Source organism: Balaenoptera acutorostrata, chromosome 4 (genome assembly GCF_949987535.1).
Source record: "Balaenoptera acutorostrata chromosome 4, mBalAcu1.1, whole genome shotgun sequence".
NCBI lineage: Eukaryota > Metazoa > Chordata > Mammalia > Artiodactyla > Balaenopteridae > Balaenoptera > Balaenoptera acutorostrata.
The window spans coordinates 10,646,780-10,670,307 of record NC_080067.1 but is presented as its reverse complement, the minus strand read 5'-3'; the positions used below and the strand labels follow the sequence as shown (position 1 = coordinate 10,670,307).

General features: G+C 36.4%; 1 protein-coding gene across 1 annotated transcript; it reads right to left on the bottom strand.

Annotated features, from left to right (window-relative positions):
* Nucleotides 1–1,348: 1,348 nt before the first annotated feature.
* DAZL (deleted in azoospermia like) lies at nucleotides 1,349–18,525 on the bottom strand. Its single transcript, XM_007167016.2, has 11 exons — nucleotides 18,238–18,525; nucleotides 12,152–12,298; nucleotides 11,801–11,892; nucleotides 11,190–11,241; nucleotides 10,678–10,741; nucleotides 10,448–10,587; nucleotides 8,967–9,038; nucleotides 8,188–8,238; nucleotides 7,237–7,350; nucleotides 6,039–6,137; nucleotides 1,349–3,346 (listed from the first exon to the last, which is right to left on the bottom strand). Exons 1-11 carry the CDS (start codon nucleotides 18,523–18,525, stop codon nucleotides 3,293–3,295), a joined length of 1,173 nt encoding a protein of 390 aa, XP_007167078.2. The 3' UTR covers nucleotides 1,349–3,292.
* Nucleotides 18,526–23,528: the final 5,003 nt, after the last annotated feature.

Genomic DNA, 23,528 nt, shown 5'->3' with positions numbered 1-23,528 from the left:
GGGAAGGGCTAGATTACATAGTTATCGAAATATGTACAGGAGCAATCTTCATCTAGAAGTGTTTCAGGGATTCCAAATGATCACACTCAACAGCTGGGCCTATTTTGTAAGATTTGGTCAATGGGAAGCTCTTCTCTGCCTTATGGTCCCCCACCCTAATACTTCTTTGTGAAAGCAGAGTGGCATGTTGCCTTATCGTTGTTGCTAATTACCCTCAAACAATGGCAATGAAAGCAGGCAAAATGATTAAGCAATGTGGCAGCCCATTTTTATGAATTTACCTTTAAAGACAACCAAGAGAATTTTAGAGAAGTAGGTACAGGGCTTTATAAACTAACAGGGAACTGCAGTGGAGTATTTATTTTTGAAACTCAATGACTTCCTGGCAATTTAAGGGTGCTAATCAATATTGAATAGTTATTTTGAACAATTACAAAGATAACATGCTCTTACTAGGAAAAGAAAAGAAAGCATGCAGAATAAACTTCTTACAGAGGTGACCAAACTTTTTGGAGTTGCTTGATTTTGCCATAACTTGCAACTTTTTACAAAAAGGTGTTCTATGAAATTTTTTTCAATCCCAAGACTTGGCTTTGTGTTGAGAATTTTGTGGTAATCCTCAACTGCAAATATGCTTAAATTATCAAGTAGATTTAAAGCCACTGTTTTAAAATATATAGTCTACTTTTAGGGTCTCAAAATGTTATAAACTGTAATTTAGCTTGATCAGAACTAATCAAATAATCTGGATAATGGTTAGTATATATGTATGAGTATACACAGACATTTAAGTACTACTAATCGTCAGCAAATTATACTTTAAACATCAAAATTTAATCTTTGGTGATTCAGAAGGCACTCTTTTTAATGAAGTACATGCAGTATGAAAAATCTAAGCTCTATTATCAACAACCACAATTCCCCAAAATAATAGTGTCACAGAGATTAGACCAAAAGTGTGCAACAGACAAAGTGTTTATAAAGTCCAAGTTGTTTACAGAGAGGGACCTTGGCCATGGGACTGCAGTCATATACATGACTCTCCAGCATTCCTACTAGGCACTGCTCTGCTGATGCACTGCATTGGAACCCTCTGTTAACCATCTCCAACTCAACTAAGAGAAATTATTTTCTCATGAAAATCTCTCTTAATTTCATAAGAGAGAGGAGCAAAAATACAATGTACCAAAATGTGCTTTTATAAACAAACTCGCCCAGATTAAGAAACTGAACAATATTTACACTCCTGAATTTCAAGGATCTAAATCTTGTCACATACTACCCACCCAAATCCCCACCATTTTTTTAGATAATATGACATGAGTAAGTAGGTTAAAATGCTTTTGAAAAAAAGTTTTATTTCTATTTATTCATTTATGCAAAGACAGTATCAGCACAGGTTATAATAGGAACACACTTTTAAGTTTAAAATTAATTTTCCATTTTGAAAGGTTCAGGATTTTGACTCTTCTTTCTACCTTACTCTTTTAAATACTTCAGTCCAACAAAACAGCAGACAAAAAGTTTATTTCCTTACTTTTCTTAAGGTCATATTGGGATAATCAGAATTGGCTCTTTAGAATTTAGGTATCATTTACAGTAACCTGGAGATTTAATCACAGAATAATACATGTAAGGATGTTATAGCACACACACAAAAAAGTACAAAGAATTTTAAAAAGAACAAATTTCAGGGCACTTTCAAGTTCTGAGGCCTAAGAAAGCTCTCTTGGGGATCCTCAAGTTAAAAGACTCCTCCCTTCAGATTCAGAATGAAAATTATTAGGGATTATAAAACAGTGGGCACTGATGATATGGCCCATGGAAGCTTCATTAGGATAAGGATAAATGGAGTTTCCATGTTTTAGTGAAGGGGCAGGCCAATGAAAGAAAAGCCAGGAAGCCACTTTAAACTCATGTCCATGGCAGGTCAAATGATGCTGATACAAGTGTTTCCCTTAGAAAGGTATTACCCCATTGCTACCTTTCCAAGGCTTATTAGCCCACATACTGCTTATACTGCTACTTCTCTTCTTTACATCACCTATTCTAAGAGCAAACCTCCTGGAAGAATGGTGCTACAGACTGGAAAAGCAAGACTGTGGGTAGAGCAAAGGGGCTCTGGATCTCTCGTTGTTTGTCACAATTTACAATGTCTAACCAGGAGCCTAGCTAATCTAAAAATGGATTGTTAACACTTAACGCTAGTATATTTTTGGGCTATGCGTATTACTCAACAACTTTTGTGGTTTAGAAACGCCAAACCTACTTCGATTCTACTGGACGTATTTTACTTTAAAAAAGGGAATATAATAGGCTAAAAAACAAAAATAAAAATCGACCTGTTCTTTAACAAATAACTAATATTTTAATGTTTTTTATAAAAACAATTCCTTTCAGATACTCTGATTACCTTTTAAGTGACATAAAAAAAGTTTCAGCCTTCTTCAATACCAATATTTTGCACAATTTAAGATACAGCCATTGAATTTATCATTTCAAGGAAAATAAAGTAAAAGAAAATAAGGAGAATGGTAACTCACTGAGAAGCTTATGTACCTAGTAAAGTTTAGTTTGTTTTGGATTCTTTAAAAAAAAAATTAGGCCCAGAATTTTAGTTATCCTAGTTACCATCCCAATCGGATATCTCTATGTGTGGATTCTAGATAAGATTAAATATTTTGAACTAATAAATGTAAGACCCACTGATTGGACTATTTGTTTAGAATCTGTTTTACTGGGTTTAGATAAGGAAAACTTCAGTAAAGCCAACTATATACTGAGTTCCACTGATTAAAAATGCAGTTTTAAAAACTCTGCTTTTGTGGTAAATTTCTAGACAAATCATAAAAGCACAATATTGTAGATATTGTACTGTTCATAGGTACTTGTTGGAGAAGTGAAGTGCTTGTATTTAAACAATCAAAATTCTGACCTTTCAAAATAGGTTTTCTAAAACAATTTTTCTGAAAATCAGCATTTGCTTTTAAACTCTTAAAATGTCAATTTAAAAAAATCCTTACAGATAAATCTTAAAGTTCCTCCTTTCAGTCTCAATTTATTTTTACTTTTAACCATATATTCAACACAGAACCAGTTTCTAAGTAAATGTCTAATGAAAAACAGTTCTAATGTAAAATAAAACTAGGCAATCTAATATAACTTGTATAGAAAGTCTAAGTGTGATTTATCAAAATTCAAAATTAAATCTCTAAATAGTGGAAAAACTTTCAGTCTCTTCTTACTATTCAAAACCTCCAACTTCCTGTGAGACTAGAAAGTTAGCAGAGGATCAAACAGACTTAAGCACTGCCCGACTTCTTCTGAAGTGATGAACTCGTTTATCCTAGAAAAGACAGAAATAGTCCATTTTACTTCACTGAAAATTCCTATTACGATTATGACCTAAGAGAGTTGAAAAATATTGTACTTAAAGCATTTATTTTGGGTTTAAAAGCTATAAATAATGAAAGAAAAGTGATCCTTTTGGGGAAGCATTCCTGAACTTTGTGATAATCAATGTACCAATGACCAGTTTTATTCAACAATTTAGTTAAAAAAGAAATATCAGTAACTCAGAAAAAGAGGACTTAGAATCAATACCCTTTTATGTAGATTAACTCATGATTTGGCAGTGATGTCCCAAAAAGACAGCTAATGAAAAGAAAGCACATGAGATTTTTAAAAGTCCTATTTTTATTAAAATACATCTGACAGAAATCATGGCTTGAGAAGAGTAATCCACTTCAATCTGAAACCCCATGCTTTTAGGTTAAAAAAGAGAAGTTTTGGCATATTTAAAAGCATATCCTTAACCTATAATGAAAATATATAATTTTTTAGGAAATGAATATAAAAATAAAAATATATGCAAAAATTTCCTTTCACTTTATGTTGCTTTCAGATGTGCAGATAGAAGAAATGAAGCCTTACAAAGAGGAATGGAGCCGAGTAAACCAGCAATAACATAATAATAGTATTTCTTCTCTGCACTTTTAGCTTAGCTTAACTGTGCCCTGTTCCTAGGGATTAAATTCCATTGTCACATAAAGAAGGGTGACTTCTGGAAATTATGTAATCTGTTAACAGGGTAATATCCTATTTAGGTTAAAGCCCAGAAAAGTGGTCACAAACTCAAGTATCTTCAGAGATCAGGCAGGATATGAAAGATTATGAAGGAGCTGGAATTTATCATGGAAACAGTGTACATCCTGCCTCAGTGCATTCTAATTCAATTAAAACAACAACAACATTTAGCTAATCAAAATAAGTCTAGATATGCTACACAACTTCTAACTCTTAGCTCAGAGGAGCAGAAAATTTTGGAAGGTTCAAAGGGAAACTTTTAATACCAGGTAAAAATTCAAGTTTAAAGACTTGCTGGTTAAAGATTTTCTGCTTTGCAAACAAATCCTTTAGTACTACCTATTTAACCTGCAGAACCTTGGGCAAAAGTAAGCTGTCCTACAGCTCCCAGTTCTTTCCTTTTAAATTGTCCTGTCTATGCAGAATGAAACAAGAGAACAAAGATCAACTTTAAATGAATGGGTTTACTCCCCAATGAGAAGGGGGTTAAGAACTTAACTCTGCTACAGCTCTAGTCTTCTGCATTAAAGGAACTCCTAAGTATTCCTTTTAACAACACTTCAAGCTTTATCCTATTTCCATTCATAGATGGAAAAAGCTATTCTCCTTTCCCTGTTTTAAGATACAAAGCAATGGCTTACAAATGGTTCCAAAATGGTGCATTTTGGAAAAATTCTGGCAGCTCCTTGGAAAGTTAAACATAGTTACTATATGACTCAGCAATTCCATTCTTAGGTATATACCCAAGAGAAATAAAAACGTATGTCCACACAATAACTTGTACACGAATGTTCATAGTGTTACTCATCAGAGCCCAAAAGTGGAAACAACCCAAATGTCTATCAAATAAGTGATGAATGGATAAACGCAAAGTGGCAGATCCATAAATAAAAAGAAATGAAGTCCTGATACATGCTGTAACATTGATGAACCTTGAAAACATTTCGCTAAGTGAAAGTCAGTCACAAAAGGTCACATATTATACTATTTATATGAAATATCCAGAACAGGCAAATCCTTACAGAAAGGAGGTTAGTGGTTGCCTAAGGCTAGAGAGTATGGGGGAATAGGGAGTGACTGCTAATGGGTAGGGGGTTTATTTTGGGGGTGATTAAAATATTCTAAAATTGATTGTCGTTATGGTTGTGCAACTGTTAATACTCTAAAAAGTACTGAATTGCACACTTTAAATGGGTGAACTGTAGGGTATGAAAATCGTTGTCTCAATAAACCTGTTACAAAAAACAACAAAAACCTTCCCTTTACTAATAAGCACAATATTCTTCCTTCATTGAAGCGACTGGTTCCTTTCCATATTCAGAGACTCAGAACTTAAAGGGATCTTAGAGACTCATTTCAGACTCATAAAAACTGGAGCCTTAATAAGATTTAAAGTGATTTGTCCAAGGTGATAGAACCAGGATCAGAAACCAGAACTTTCTTAAATTCAAACACCCATATTCTTCTCCACTTCACCAACTCTGAATCAACTTCCATTTCTTTCTACTCAGCTCTTTTTACTACTTCATTTTACCTCTTTTCTCCCCCCAAAACACTGTTCAAGCATCATCTAAGTGATTGATTTCTTTTCTTCTCTTTAGTCCAATATCTACATACTCTCAAGTTTTGCTTTCTGTTTCTAAAATTTTCTCTTCTCCTATTTGGTCAAGCCAATATTCTCATTCAACTCTCATGAACCCTATCAATTACAGTACAGGCTTCTGCTAAAGATATCTTCCCTAAGGGCAAACTACACTGTATCAAGATTTGAGCAGCTAGAATACACTGCCACTTAAAACTCACTCACAGAGATTTACCAGGTTACAGTCAGAAACTAACAGTTCAATTACTGATATATGCTCTATGTAGTATCAAAATATATATACCACAGAAAAAAGATACTTTATGGCTGACAAGTGTGCTTTTTATCCTGTATACTATTCCTTTCATACCTTGAAGTAGTCATCTTGAGTAACAAAGGAGTTTCTCAATCTGTTCTCTGGATTAAATAGACAAGATACCACTGTCTGTATGCTTCGGTCCACAGATTTCTGAAACACAGAAGTTTTCGGTAAAGACTATTCCTCCTTTTACTCACTGGTAACAAGCTTTTTGAAAAAGTTTAATGAATACATACACTTATTTCTAAACAATTCTCAGGTAATTTTGTAATACGTGCCACGTGTCACTTAGTGTGTAACTTCTGTACCAAATTTAAGAATTATTTCAGAAACTTAGTGATAGAGTACTGATTTAAAAAGCTCAATTAGTCAAGCCCTCAGATATTTGCTTAAGCCTCTTTAATTTTTCCTGTTAGATAAAAAACAGTGGACTTCAACATTTCAAGAAACATTTAGGTTAAACTTTGGTAATATAATTATACTGTAAGTTACTTTGATATTTTTTCAAATTTTAAGTTGTGTAACAAATCTGGGAATTTTTTCACCCCACAGTTCAGTAGTTCTCAACATTTTTCCACTGAGAAACACATGAACAAAGTACACATACTCCAATGGGAATCATCCAATGTTATGCACATTCCAATCACATCAATTACTTCCATATTCTCACCCTTACAAGAAAACACAGAATTCAAGAGTGAGGGCACTGTTATTATAGGGATCTGCTCTAATGATAAAAAAGAAACAACTCTGCCTGTTTTAGTATTTCAATTACTAGCAGCTCCACCACTCTTGAGAGCTGCTACCATATACAATGTTATGGAGAGAATACCATAAAAAACTGTATATTACTATTTAGCTAAATAAATTGGCAAAAAACAAAGTAGATATAATTCATACTAATCCCTCTTTTGAAGAGTAGGATTCTTGAGGAAACCAACCCATTGCACTCTGCCAAATCACGTTAATATTTATTAAACTACGGTTAAAGAACAACAACAAAAAAACCCCAATGAAAACAGAACAGAGGGAAGGACTACTGAATCAACAACTATATATACACACTGAAAGTTTGGGGATGCCTAAAATTTCATTAACTTTTACGTAAACTGCAAAGTTATTAGCCAATGACTCAATCTTTGTTATGTATTTAAATTAGGGCAAAGATGCTTGCTTCTCAAATGGCCATTAAAACTTGAAAAAATAAATATAAAAATATAAATATTAATAAGCAAAATTAGATGTTTGCCTTTTGTGGGCCATTTCCAGAGGATGCAGTAGCTTCAAGAACTGAGCGTTCACTTGGCAACACTTCAACTCCTGGATCAACTTCATTATAGTGGTAGTTAACAGCTGTATACGCCTACATTTAAAATGATAAAAGTGTAATTAAAGAGATGTACATTACATACATTTCTAAACAATCTATTCTTCAAAATGGTGAGCTGACACTGAAAGTCTAAATGTGGATTGTGAAGTTCAATTAAATTATTTCAGAAACTATTTCAAACTGTAGAGTTGAAATGCAATAAGGCAATTTTTTATTTTGAAATGTCAACACAATCAGAATTAGAATTTCCCTAAGAAAAAGAAACTCCAACATATAGTAAGGGAATGAGAAGGGAATTTCCTAGTGCCTGAGAATTTCAGCTCATACTATATCCTTCAACTATCCAATCCTGATGAAAGACAGAAGATAACAAAGGCTCAGGTGTTTTAGAGGTAGCACCCTCTCTTGTTTTTTTCCTTTTCTTATATAACATATAACAGTATTGACAGCAAAACATTTTTGCTTCTCTTCATCACATTTTTTATGGCTAGAAAACTAGAGGCAGATTCAATACTAATTCTAAATCCCTGGAGTTAGAATTAGCATAGTTATTAATACTACCTTTCTTGGTTACATATTCTATCAACAAGTAACTGAGCACTTGTTGTATGCAGGGCAGCCATTGCTTAAGTACACACACAACAACCTGAGAAACAAAAAGCACAGTTTCTCCCACGGGAGTATATACTTGGGTTGACAAGAAATAACACATAATGTAAAAGAGCATTTAAAATATTTCTAGGCATATTTGATATGGCAAAAGGTCAAGAAATATATAATAGCTGAACAGTAAAATACTTTAAAATATATAATAGTTAAACAATAAAATACTTTAAAATAGGAAGTACATGTTTCGCTAATTCACCTTACCGGAGGAATAACATAACTCCTTTGTTCCCCAACAGGCCACTGCGGTGGCATCTTAGGAAAAAATAGGAAATAATTATTTAAATATACCTTCACATTTTCACAGAGATATGAGATAGACAATGTTGAGGTATCTGTCATGCTGGCTCCTTGACCTTGTTATAATAAAAGAAACAAAATGGAAGAATAAAAGTACTTCCTGTTTCTGATACCTAAGGATTTTATTGTTACTTTCATATATAAACTCCATCTTTTTCTCAATTTTCTGGAGTTGGTCTACAGGAAAACTCAAACATACAGTTCTGTGAATATATTATCACAGATATGGTCATATCCATGGACAGAAATTCAGAGAACTACTATCTTGTAGCAACCAGCTGAAATAAACACTATCAAACAATTGGAATTCAATGCTCTAAGAACTGAGTAGTCATTTTATTTCAACCTATGCCATTAGAAAAACTCATAAAAGTCAGCCTGGATGTTTCAGCTATTTGACAGAAAAGATAAAGAATACATGCTGAAATATAGAAGGGGACACCAAATCTTGTAAGACAGTACAAGAAAAAGCTTCTTCCTAAACTCATTCCTGTCAAAAGCTTCTTGCTAAGCTCATTCCCTTATTTCTAAGTAACAGAGAAGCCCTAATCCTAGACTAATTCCAAGTTTTTTCTTAAATTTTAAGCACACTAAACTACTTTAAACGACAAACTATTAGGGAAATTTACATAAAGGCCTCAATAATATTCCAATGTAAATCATTTTGATCCCTCTTAAATTACCTGATAATTATAAACAGGCAGTTGATATCCAGTGATAACCTGAACTGGTGAACTTGGATAAGGAGGATAAGCCTGAAAACAAATTTTACAGAATGAATGAATGAACGAGATATATTTTTAAAAATCAGAAAGAAGGAATATTATTCCCAATGTAACTAAAATATGAAAATAAGGAAATCTTAGCTTTTTCATATACAATGCAAGATTCTATTTGAGTGACTGGCTTCATGAAGAAATAAGTATTCTCTGTCAAATGTTAGTCTTTTGGGCTGGGAGAAGGAAGACATAAATAAGGTAAGTGACTGATTTTGCCAGCCTAAGTTTATCTTATCTGTATATTTATTCCCACCCAGAAGTTCTTTCTTACATGATGATAAGGCTCTATTAGAACAGATTTCCATGTTAGAGTTATATTAATACATGTGTTCTCTTTCTTTTGTAAAAATACTTTTAAGCAGTTTTGTATTCCTTTGACAGTATTTCGGGGTAACGTGGAATCCTCCTACAGACTTTCTGGCTCTTTCTGTATTTCACTTCTAAAAGTTAAGGGCAGTATATTACCCCAAACTAGAAAAGAGACAATACAATGTTTTATATCTTTCAAAAGGTATTTACTGATTGAAAATATCTAGGTAGTAGCATACATAAATATACCAGAATAGGTAATAACACCTCATGGTAAATGTTAGGAACAAGTACGGCTTTTCTTCTGTGTTTTATGTAAGAAAAGTAAAAAAAGATATTTCCTACACTTCAGGTAGATGGAAAATGTAAACAAATGAGAGACACTGCAGAACTATTTCACTATTATTTTGTTTCTTTCTTTTCCTAAAAATAAAATGTCTTTTAAACTGAAGAAAGTAAACTGAACTAAGAAAATAAATATTATCAATGGGAGATAAGTATTCCAAATCCCACTTCAAATATTAAAGTAACCAAGACAAGACAAATTATATGCCAGAAACTCACAGAGTTTACAAATATAGTTAAGTCATCAGAAATTTATCCATTCTAGAACCATAATACATCCAGAAATCAACAATCTATATGAGGAAGCATCTGGAAATCATTGCAAATAAAGAATAGCTGACCCTAGAAAAGAACAAACCAGGCAAACACATGAGGAAAGCTGCCTTCAAATATTCTAGGAGTTATTTGGGAAAAAAAAAAAAAAGATACATTCTATGTGGCTACAGCCGTCAGTTCTAAGATAAAGGCTTACAAACTATATATAGAAGCAGATTTTAGCTTAGTATGAGAAGTAACACTAAGAATGACAGATTTCTAACAGGAGTAACAGATGTCCCATCACTCAAAAATATTCAAACAGGAATAATATCGTCACTTATTATGGAAATTGTTGACGTAATTCCACAGAGGGTAAGAAGTGAGACTGGCTTAATTTTTAAGGTGCCCCCATCTTATTGTATAAGATTTCTAATAGAATACACAAAAAAACCAGGAATGTAGGTAATTCTTACCTGAACATACTGAGTTAGAGGATTCATCATGGTTGGAGGGTGCATGTAAGCTTCCATGTTTGGATTACTCCAGACACTCTGGAACTGTGGTGGAGGAGGAGGATTAAAAACGAAAGGACGTGGCTGCACATGATAAGCACCTTTTTAAAGAACAAAAAGAAAACAAAACTTATTTTTAGTTCTCTGAAAAGCTACACGTGTCAACAAGAACAATTCCTTTCTTTACTCACATAAAGTTTGCTTCCTGATTGCAGGGCCCAGTTTCAGCCTTTTACCATGTAAATTTATCTGTGACTGAAAATAAGACAGTAACAAAACTAGAATCAATGTCTAAATCTTTACTTCCAAGACTTTGGTAAACACCCAAGTTCTCTAAAATTACTACTATCGGAGAAGATCATTGCTAAGAACATACCAAATCAAAATGTATCAGCCTGAAGTTACCTTACTTACCTTCACTACTCTAATCAAATGTTGAGAGGTGGTGTGGAATTTGATCAAAAACTTTTACTCTCTATCTCTAATCTTTCCTGTCTCTGGATCATGAGGCTGGATGCCCAATCAAAAATAAACAGGTTCTGACAAGTTATGTAAGATTATTCTAAGTCTGGATTTCAAACAGAAAATACATTTATTTCTATACATTATACAAGACTGAGTAAATATTCAGGACTCAAACAATACTGAACACTGCATCCATAAGGTAATTAAGAGATTTTTTTCCCAAAAGAAGATTACTTACTTCTACTATCTTCTGCACATCCACGTCATTATAAAATGAAACAAATCCATAGCTAGAAAGGCAGATAAATGTATAAAATCACTACCGTAACAGTACGTGGTTTGAAACTTCAGTATTCCATGAAATAATTGACAGAAGTAATAATGATAAAGGATGAAGAATATACTGAGATAAATAACTGTAAGATGTACATGATAGATCCTCTATAAATACTGTTTTATTTTCCTACCGTCACCTGTATCAGAACGCACAAAGATTAACAAAAAATTCATACCTATGAACCTGAATTTAACTTACTATCTATGGCAAGATGGTCAAAATTTAAGATACTGTGAAATGTGTGAAGAAAACAATTCTTCAATAAAACTGATTAATCCACTTAAGTGAAACAAATGAAGATGGGAAACATTTAAATACAAACACTAGGCAAATGATTAAATAAAACAACTGGCAGCAAACTTTTATTCTCTACATGAAAAAAATTACAAAGCAACAAATTACATTTATACAAATGTTAGAATACCAGATTTGAATTTTTCTTTTCTGAAACTCTATAGATGCTATAGTTCAGATATTTATTATAATTTATATTAAACATATGTTTCACTTACCCTTTGGACACACCAGTTCGATCCGTGATTATCTTCACTTCTTTCACTGAACCGTATCTAGCAAAGAAGCTTCTAATTTCGGTTTCATCCATCTATGAAGAAGAATTTGACTTCAAGATTAAAAATTCAACATTCAAAATTTTCAATTATACTATAAAGAAGATTTGATGATGTGGAAGTATCTCCTCCATGTATCCCCAAATTACCTGTAGTTCTTTGTCAAAGATATTTTTAGTCCCTATAGGTTAAACATAAAAACAATCCCCAAAAAAAGCCTTATGTTTACAACAGGGCCCAAATCCCACTATTCACAGAATACTTTTAAAAATAAATGAAACATGAATACAATACCCTAACATCAATTCCACCAACGAAAATAGTGTTTGGCATGATTCTGCCTTCTGGTAAAACATAGCCTTGGCTGGTGGCAGCTGATGAAGACTGGGTGCTGGCCTCTCTGGAGGTGGTTGAGTTTGGAGTGTCAGGATCTGCAGCAGACTGTAATTTGGAAAGCAGATATCACCACTAGATATACAGGCTAAAATCACAGATGATATGAAATATAATTTATGTTTTTAAAATACAAAATATTTTCATATAAATTACTTTCATTGTAAATTAGTCATCAATATAGCTTAGTTCAGGCTCAAGGTCTAGGGTAATCAGAGTAGACCAGCATGAAATTTTAACAGAAGGGTATATAGTACTTTCTCAAACCCAGTGTCACTCACCACTATCCCTGGTACAGTGCTGTGGCAGAATACTGATTTTATATTGAGTTTGTGAAATACTACGTGAACTGGTTAAGTAATTAGAAAGTTCAGCTTTGTAAAAAGTAAAGTTACTAAAATCATCCTGTTGTACGTCAATAAGCAAATTCTCACTTTTCTGAGTACCTTATTCAAAAGTATGGTAAGGATAACCAATTTTTTTTTATAAGTTGCATCAAAACGGAAACAAGAAGGTTTTAAACCAATTTATTTTGCCTCACTCATCTTCCTCTTCACCAAAACTAACACAGACTTTATAATTGTAACACTCCTTGTGTTAGTATGCCTGCTTTACTTTGGAAATGGATCATGAAAACATCCTTTGCTCACATATCATAGCTCCTGCTTTTAAAAAAAGGGTTTATAAATCCTTTTCCCTAATGGTAGGGTGTTCATAGCATCTTTAAAATAATGTTTTCTTCTTGAATAATACCAAGTAAGGCCTACTGATAATTCTAATTTTCACAATGAGCTGAAAAATACAAATGATATCATCTTTATTTTCAGAGACCCACACAAGAAACTTATTATTTTTCTGAATTCTGGTCAGAACTCTGTCTTTTAGGCTTCCCACACTAAGATTAATGTAGATTTTTCTGAATCAGAATTTACTGGTAATACGTATTTCGGAAACAAAAACTGATTTAGCCAGGAGATCTAAAAATTGGTTTAGTCAGACATTCGTGTCCCTTACTAAGTTATAAATCACTTACTTAGCAGTTGTTTATCTCTTGGAAAACTGCTTTGAGAATGAAGTGAGATAACATCTGTAAATTCATTTTGTAAACTATAAAGTGGTATGCCAATACAAGTTAGCATCCTGGTATCTGAATTTATTTTCAATAGGTTAAAGAAAGGTTTCTTTCCTGGTTTTACGATTTATGTACTTATTTTGTAGATGCTCTATTAATTAACAACGAATTTGAGTTGGAACCTCAGGAAACTACTTTATGGCACATTTGCTCATTGGAAATTCATTTATGAAGTGCCTACTGATTATAAGTAGCAAATACAAAAGGCTGCAGGAGACAGATATAGATATTATACTTCAGCTTATGAAGGAAAACAAAAACAAGGACAAAAGAAACCAACTGATACATATTTTTAAAAAGATAAGCAAAATAATTTTTACAGAAATTAATTACAATAATGAAAAGCAGGTAGAGTTCCTACTTTGTTAGGTGTTAGAAATTACTGATAAATTTAAGATTCTATAAACTGCTGTACTAATTAGCTATGAAATCAAAATTGTTAAATTACCAAATTTGAGTATTTGGGCTTTTCTCTATTAATTTGTGTTCATACTTGCTATTCAGTGTTTCTGTTTGAATAGTTCCTGATTCTTTCTTTTAACTATGGTACAGTGATATTCCAAGACAATAAAATCAGAGAAAGTAAAAACCACTTCTAAAGCTTTTCCATTTTTAAATGTTTTATAATTTTATTTTTTTTCTAAATGGGACTATATTACGTAAGTCACATACCTTGAACTATCGAGAAATTTGACTAGATTTCCCTTCGTGACAGACAATTCACCAATCTCTTTCAATTAGCTCACATTCAAAAACCCAAAACAGGAATAAAACAAAAATAGCAGTTCTGAAATTCTTATAAGACTTTTTCTCCTTCTCAATTTCCCCTTCGTTTGTGGATGAACTTTGGATACCTTTTTATTTGACAAACTATTTATAGTATTAGCTGTCTGTGAACCACAATGGATAAATGTATTTTAAATTAGAGGTATAACGTTAGGCCAGAAAACTGTGCCAAATTATAAAGAGTTATGATAATATATTGATTTTCAACCAGGGAAGATTTTGTGGCCCAGGGGCATTTTGGGTTGTCAAAACTGAGGGGTGTACCTGGTATCTGGTTGGCAGAGGCCACAGATACAATAAGCATCCTATAATGCAAAGGAGAGCCTCCCACAACAAAGAATTATCTGGCCCCAAATTTGCGTAGTGTCACAGTTGAGAAACCTGTGATAGTGTTGCCAGAACTGAAGAGAGAAGTTCTAATTCTTATATCCTATTTACAAAAGTAAAATGGAGATTTGAGACAACTAAACAGTAATTTGCGAAACAGAAAAAAGCCATTAGATATTATAGAAAGTTTGGTTTCGGGCTGGGTTGTACAAATTGACTGTCTGCTTAATTGAGGTATTAAGTATAAAATTGATCAAATCATTTCACTAGTATCATAATGTCTTAAGGAAGGCATCGTTATGTCCATCCTAGTCCTGAGCCAGCAGATGGTGCTCAAAGCTAAAGTAAGGAAAGTACTCCATTTTAAGACGCCTGAACAACAGGGATTTTAAAACTTCGCCTGTATGTGTATTTACATACAGTTATAACTTATATATACAAATCCAGAACCATACACAACCTTTGGTTACTTTTAAACTATTGCCAAAAATACTTCACAAATGAACTCTTAGGCTAAAGCAAAAAGTTTGGTGAAGAAATTCATCTTACCTACCAACAGCATGTAGAAAATAAACTGAATGAAAGAAGTAATTATTTTTCTTAATTACACCTTCAAGTAGAGTTGATGGGTCTGAAATGAGTAATTCTGGAATATTAAGTAGGGGTGAACTTGGAGGGCATCATATACAAAATTCTCATCACTGCTATTCAGTAATATATTCCCTTTTATATTTGGATGACCAAATGACAAAGATAACTAAAAGCTGGAAAAAAACCTTTATCATTACTAAAGCTTCTGGGATGTCAGCTCTTTGACATTTTATTCAACTATTACGTCTACATGCAAGCAAACTGAAATAATTTGCAGTCATCAGTGTCCTATCCACAGAAGGAAGTAGTTATTAAAGAGAAAAGGAAATTCTATTAAGGAAATAGTAAATGAAAATCAGAATAAAACCCTTTAAGTAAATCAAAGAATGGACTCTGGGGGGGGCAAGGGGAATCCAAACAACAAACAATCCTGGGAAAGCTAAGCAAGAAAAAGGCAAGAATACAAAAATACACATTAGTCCTGAAAAATTGGGATATGAGTACAGATTAGAATGCTCTGTAGGAATAAGTTTGGAAATCTTGATAATATGACTAACTTTCCAGAAAAATGTAAACTTTTAAAGACAATCTTAAGAAAACAAAGAGCACTCAATTCCTGGGTCAGTTTCACTGGGAGTTTTCTCAAACTGTAAAGAAACAGGTAATTTGTGTGTGGAGGGCAAACGGGGTGGTTAAGAGGGGGCGCACCTAGACAGAAACAACGGTAGACAGGAGAGAGAGTGGAAGAGAAGGAAAATTCAAATGTTTTAAAAAAATTTTCAGAGAAAAGAAGAATATTTCTCAATGCATTTTATAAAACTAACACCATCTAAATAACAAAATCTGGTTAAGATGGTCCACCCCTGCCCCCAACACTGAGATGCTACATTCTAGCAGTATACCAAAAAATATACAATTAAGAACAGTTTACATTGTAAATTCAAGGATGGTTCATTCCTAGGAAATGTGTTACTGCAATTCATCACTGCAAAAGCATCTGATAAAATACAGCATCCATTTCTTAATTTTTAAAAAACCCAAGTAAAATAAAAACATCTTATTTTCTATTGATCTAAATCTAGGCTATCATCAAGCTTAAAGTGAAACATGATAGTAATTTACATTAAAATTAGAAATAAGGGTCTCTCCTTATCACCCCTATAAATTTTTTCCTATATATAACTAATGTACTAAAATAGTTGTTATAAATCAACAAAAGATAAATATGCAAATAGAAAGGTAGATTAAGAATTAAAAAAAAAAAGAAATGCAAAAAGCTAATGACAAACTTTAACTTCACTAATGATAAACAAAAGAAAAAGTACATCAACACAGTGAAATATTTTCCAGTTATTAGACTGGCAACTTTAAAAAGTACAATACCTTTCATTGGAAAGTGTGTGGAGAAGGGGTCACACTACACACCATCAGTGGGAATATATAGTGGTATGTGCTTTATCAAGAGTTACTAAGAAAAATGTATCATAATTCAAAATTGTTACAAAATGAGCGTAACCTTTTCACCCAGTTATTCCACTCCTGGCAATTTATTTCAAGTTATTAACAGAATAAGCATGCCAAAACATTTGCACAAACATACTCATTATGGTATTGTTTTAATGTAAACAAATTACTCATTATAAGGGAATTTGGTAAAATTAAGTAATGGTAATATAGAAATACATAATTTTTGGTAAAATAACTAAGTATATATTCAAAATTATTTTACATTTCTGTTTGGAATAAGGCCCACTACACTAAGTGAAGGATACAGGTTGTAAAATAGTATTATATAGCACGGTAAAATTTTTATAAAATAAAATGTACCTATATATATGCAATACATGCTTGAAAACAACCTGGAAGGGCATACGTACATCAAAACTTCAACAGTGGTTGAATGTTGGGATTAAGATGGACCTCTACTTTCTTACACTGATTATCTTCCAATGAGTTTACGTATTAGTTTTGTATCAGAAAAAAAAAAATCAGTAAAGTTATTAGCATTTCCCCCCTTTTCCTCTAAAAAGAGGAGAGGACAAAGTTGGAAATTACAGTAACTCCAATTATTAATTATTGATATGGATACGTACATGACATAATTATTACAAATAGTTACAATCAAATTTTTACTTTAAAATTTATACATTCTAATAAATTGTATATAAATTTCCTCCCTTTACCTCTAAAAATACAGAAAATAAGTTATTACACTACCGACAACTACACATATATAATACACCTGTGACTTGATGGTTGGTCAAAAGTGTTCTCAGAATTGTACCTTGAGGTGGTGAAATCAACTAAATGCACTTAACAAAACTCACATAAATGTCACCCAACAGAGCATGTAATACTCTAGGGACATTTTGTTGAAGGTTTCTGGTTTCTCTTGGGAAAAAGTGTTCCCCGGATTAAAAACTGCTAGACTTCCCCAAGCTGCGGCCGCTCAGAGACGTGGACAGCGCCGACCTCGTGTGGAAATGATGGCGTCGGGTGAGCTTCCGCCCCGAGGCCCCCGCGGCCGCCACCGCGCAGGCACGAGGCTGCCCCAGGGGCACCGTGGGCTCGAGCTCTCCAGATCCCGCCCCGCCCCCACTCTGGGCTTGGACACACCCCCAAAGGCCCCCCAGGAACCCCGACCCCCGCCCCGCGCCAGACCCGTGGGGCCCCGCCTCCCGAAGTGGCTCCGCCCGGCTTCCGCGTCTGCACGCAGGCGCCCCCGAGGCCGCGCTATGTGGCGCTCGGCAGGCCCGACGCCATCTCGCGGAGGCCGCCCCCGCCTGTCTCCTCAGAATAAGCTTGGGAAGGGAGGCTTCTAGAGTGGGATGGGGGTGGGGCGGAGTGAGGTCCCCGCCCCCCAGTCCGGCCGGCGGAGGCCGGAAGCCCCTCCACACCCTGGCTGCGTTGCCGGGATGGCCGCGGGCCTTGCACGTGCTGGGCGGGGCCCCGGGCACTCCCTTCCCACAGCCAGACCTCCCGCCCCTCCGCCAGCCCTCAGCGCCCTGTAGGCCGTGCTGGACCGCCTCCCCCTCGCCCTCAGGCCGGGCCCCAGTACAGGAAAGCCGTGTGGCCCCGCTCTCGGCTCCCGTCCCCGTCCCCTTCAGCGCCCCGGCCGCCCTGAGGAACCCCTCAGGCCTCCTCCACTCACCATGATGGCGGCAGCCAGTGTTCCCACAGAGGGGCTCGAGAAGGAGCTGAGGCTGGCTTCAGGCACCGGGGCTGCTGTTAGGCCTGCTCGTACCCACCGCCCGGCTTGACTGGGCAGAGGACGCAGAGATGGACGAGCGAGGAGAAGCAGCGCCTCACGGCGAGGCCGAGGGGCGCAGGCGGACTGAGGCGTGGCCAGCGGAGCGCCCGGACGTGGCTCCTGCGCAGGGTGAGGGGGCTCGTCGGAGAGACGCGTCAGCCAATGGGCGGCCGCGCCGCCGCCCCCCATGGGGGGGGACTCGCGGGGCACGACTGCGCCGGCCGGGGGGCACGGAGGGGGTGCGCGCGGGCCGGCATCGTGCCCCTCCCCCCACGCCCCAGGCACAGGCCCCAGACGAAGGGGCCCACCGACCCACAGAGACAGGCATCACCCCAAAAGTGCCTTAGAGGCACGCCTGAAATAAGTATGCATTCTCAAATATGTGTTAAAGTTAAAAACAAAATTTTAATGTGTCCAGGCGCTGGTATCAAAATGGCGTCCTTAAGTCACAGGATTAGCCCGATCGATGGCGATTATTCCTATCATCGGCCACAGAATCAATTGAAATGCCAACAGAAATAGAAACTAGAAACACGTATATGGAGAACAGGGAGGGAGACATCAAAAGTCCAGAAACTTGGACGACTTTCTGTCAAGTCTGAGGGAGATGGGGCTGGATTGGAATGAACACCAGCTAGGGCAGGCCAACTTGGTGCTCAAGACGTTCATTCTTTCAAGAAATAGTTATCTAGGTCTGCGATTTGCCGGATACCCAAGGTGTAGGAGTGAACAAAACAGCCAAACATTCCTTCGCTCGGGGAGTTCAAGTTGTGAGGGGGAGAATTTTTCTTCTAGGCCTTACAGGAAGCTAGGCCTGTCTAGAGAATTCTAGAACTTTCTCAAGGTCGGAGAAACAGGGTCTAGAGCAAGGGTGAGCTGTGGGGCAGTTGGTGGAGCAAGTCACATAACTTTGGTAACCACTCCAGCACCCTGTATCCACAGGGGGTAACTGACTGACTTTTATCCTCCAACTTCACTTTGGTACTGATGAAAAGTTAGAAAATGTTACTTTGTGAGCTGGCAAAATGGTGGTCAGCTGTAACCGGAAAACTGACCACAAACAGCTAGCCTTACTGGATAATATAATAATTTCATGTCCTGAGTTCAATGTGCAGTTAAACTCAAGAAATGAAGGGAAATCCCAAGAGGCCAGAAATCAAAATAAACTGAAAATCAGAGAGCAGTGACTTGTTGAACAGATTCTTCTCCGCCCCTGGGTGTGAGGGCTGGAGTGTAGGGTGACTAAGCAGCTGGTTTGCCCGGGACCTTCCTGGTTTTAGCCCTGAAAACCCCCAAATTCTTGGAGACCAGGTCCAAGGCAAACCAGGAGAATTGGTCATCTTAGGTGTGGGCAAAACGTTAGTTTCTGTGACTTGAGGCCTGAAAGTATAGGGACAGGAGGCAAGGGTCTGGAATAGCTCAGGGTGGGAGCTGGTACTGAATACGCTACAAAAAGCCTTTGTCCCTGCGAGACATCAGCTCAGGAAAAGGGTGGACTAGGGACAATGTAAAACACCCAGTGGACAAGCAAGTGAGGAAGCTTATCCCATTTCTGGGTGAAAATGAAAATTATTTAACTCCAATGAAATTTTAAAATCCTAGACCTGCATTTCATGAGTTTGGAGTTTAAATCTGGAGCACTTATGTGGCGTTGGGATTTCAAAAGCTAGAAATTGATTCCCCTTAACCTTCGCCTCCTCCCCAAAAAGAGATCCCAGACAGGGTGCAACTGGAATGCTTAGCAGAAAAAAACGAAAAACCAACCTGGAGGGATGCTTCCGTAAAAGGCTGAAAGGGATTCTCATGAGAAAAGAACCCTTTAAAGTTAAACTCAGAATGAAAAGTCATAACATACTATTTACCATGAATAAGAATGGCAAACAGTGAAGATTAAAATGTCAAAAACTTAACAAAAGAAACTTCTTTTGGAGTGTGTGTGCATACGCCTGGGCACATGTCTTTTTCTCTTATTTGGAGTCATACACTCTATGTATATTGTAAGGTGATTTTTCTACTATATTACAACTTGTAAGCAAAGTCTCAAACCAGTAAATATCTTTGCTCTCCTCTCGAATAATTCAAAGACCTTAGGATGTTTTAAGTTGGCACAAACCTCCCAATTTATAAGCTATTATTAATCACTACTTTAGTTCTATCCTGTTTTCCTTCTACGAATTAGACATCATGTTTTTTAAAGCCACCTGCATGTGTAAAAATATTTTGCTTACCATTTCTTTGCATATCTCAGATCTTCCTTCTGCATTGTTTCCCTTGTGCCTGAAGTAAGTTCTATAGAATTTCCTTTAATAAGTGTGATGTGTGGTAAACTCAGGGTTTTTCCCACCCGAAATGTTTTTATTTTGCCCTTCTTCATTGAAGGTAATTCTACTGGATATAATTCTAGGTTAGCAGTTGTCTTTTTTCCTCAGAATATTGAACATATTATTCTGTTATCTTCTGGTTTCTGTTGCTACTGAGAAATCTGCTATCAATCTAATTGCTGGTTAAGATCTGTTTTTCTTCGGTGTTCTGAAATTTCAGTGATGTGACAAGGTGTACAGTTTTTAAAATTTCTTCACCTTAGGAGTTTTTGGGCTCTCTGGATTTGTAGATTAGCTTTCAAGAATTCTAAAAAATTTCATCCATTTTCTTGTCAAAGATTAACTGGTTAGGGAATTTAACCTATATTTCATATTCCATAAGCAATTCTTATGGTGATTTTTGTTTAGCTCATGACTTTTTCTAAGGATGATAGTATTTTCTTAAAACCTTATGGAATCGTCATATACATAGAGAAAAAGAATTGATTTAAGGTGAAGATTGACTGTATTTCAATGTGTTAAGATTGGTAGCATAATTCACATAAATTCAGAAATAAATCTCTATATTGCTTCCTTATCCTCCAAGACTGATAGGGAAGGGAGAAGAAAAAAGACTGATATTTTTAAACTCCTCTGCCAGTTCTTTTGTGCTCTTAAAGCCTGTGACTTTGGATAGAAGGCTTACAATTAGCAGTAAAAACACTCTCAAACTTCATTCATTTGCAAACCATTTTCATAATTTAAGTTGTATCTGCTCTGAATCTCTATTTCATTATTTACCTAACTTTTTAAAAACTGACTTGTCATAACAAAAATATTTATGAAATCACATTTATTGTGTTAGTTATATTTTTTTAGCAATGCATGTTAAAATATATAATTATTAACATTAAAAAAAATATTGGTCTGTGGATCACTTCAGATCACACTTTCCCAGAGCAATAGAAAAATACTGGATTAGGAGAACTTTTTTTTTTTTTTAACTTACAAAGGGTTTAATCAGTTTTGTTTTGTTTTTTTAAATTAATTAATTAATTAATTAATTTTTGTCTGTGTTGGGTCTTCGTTTCTGTGCAAGGGATTTCTCTAGTTGCAGCAAGCGGGGGCCACTCTTCATCGCAGTGCGCGGGCCTCTCACTGTCGCGGCCTCTCTTGTTGCGGGGCACAGGCTCCAGACGCGCAGGCTCAGTGGTTGTGGCTCACGGGCCTAGTTGCTCCGCGGCACGTGGGGTCTTCCCAGACCAGGGCTCGAACTCGTGTCCCCTGCATTGGCAGGCAGACTCTCAACCACTGCGCCACCAGGGAAGCCCCTAGGAGAACTTTTTATCCAGTCTTTGGATATGCAAAGTTAGGTCCCAGCAACTAGGGGGTGGAGTGTCATATTGTTCTTCATAATAAGTGAGAGTAATTCGATTTGAAGAGGGAAACCAAGCAAGGCTGGAAAAGTGGGAATCTGGGAATTTGGAAAAAAGGAATAACCTTGCAAAGTGAGAAGTTGGAGACTGCAATGAAAGATGTTATCTGAGTACATTGGAATCATCTGGAGGCTTTTAAAAGTTCACATTCCCAGGCCTTACCCCAGACCAATTAATTCAGGATGAGACCCAGACATTAGTATTTAAAAAAAAAAAAAAAATGTTTCTCGAGTTAATCTAATATGCAACTAAATTTGAAAATCTTTGGTATAGACCTTTGCTACTCAAAGTGTGGTCCTCAGACCAGCAGCTTTGCATCATCTGGGTGCTGTGGAATCTCAGGCCCCACCCTAGACTTCCTGAATCAGAATCTGCAGTTTGATAAGCTCTCCAGATGGCTCACAAACACATTAAGTTCAGGAAGCACTGACATAGAGAATATTTGCCATAAACAACTTGCATTCTTGGATTTGAGAATCCCTCACTTTACAGGGAGAGACTGCTTTCCCAGCCTCTCTTACAGCTAGACCTGGGCATGTGACCTAAACAACACCAATGAGATGCACCTACCCTAAATTTTGAATAGGGGACTAATAATGCCACAAAGCAGTGACAGCAGCAGCAGCCCTGGCATCAGTCAGAGCAGCGATATCCACTGAGGTCAGTTGTGCAAGCTGTGATGCCATTCAGTGCCCAGCAGTAGCAGCTGAAGCTCCTTCACTGGACCAGTTCTGCAGCATGATTCCACGTGTTGTTCCTGGAGACACAGACTTCCAACCTTGTTCTTCAGTCCTTTTTGAGATTCCTTTTCTATTTAAATCAGCCAAAAGTACTGTGGCTATTGCTTGCAACAAAAAACCTTGACTGAAATAGGTGGAGAGTGAGGTCAGCCAAAGTACTTTTAAGTAGATGGTTAACAGCCAAAAGATTTATGGCTCTTTGCTCTGACTCCATAACACAATACTGCTCTATTGCTTCCAACCTTAAGTAAGGTTCTACTACATACACAAAGGCTTTGTGCCAGTGGCGTTTTGTGAGGGCTTTCAAGAAAGTGTCTCTTTTCCCTCTCCGGAGCAACATAGTATAGACAGGGACTGCACGGTGTGCAGCAGGATGATCCACAGATGAAATAATTCATCAGGGACAGAAGCTTGGAGCCAGAAGTGACCTGGAAGCCATAAATCATACTTTCAGAATTCCCAGAGATATAGAAAGAGATGTGTGCTATATCAACTGCACACTGAAGTCTGAGCCAATGCCATTTAAATCTCAAGGTATGGTACCTTAGCTTCTATTGGGCCTATATTCACATGGCCCAGCATAGCAACACACACCTCAAGGGCACTTATGTGTACTTGCAGAGATGTCTGTCCACTGAGCAATGTTGCTTAAGCCCCATTTATTCACCTTTAACCCAAGTACCTGCATAATAGTTTGTTCATTCAACACTTAATCT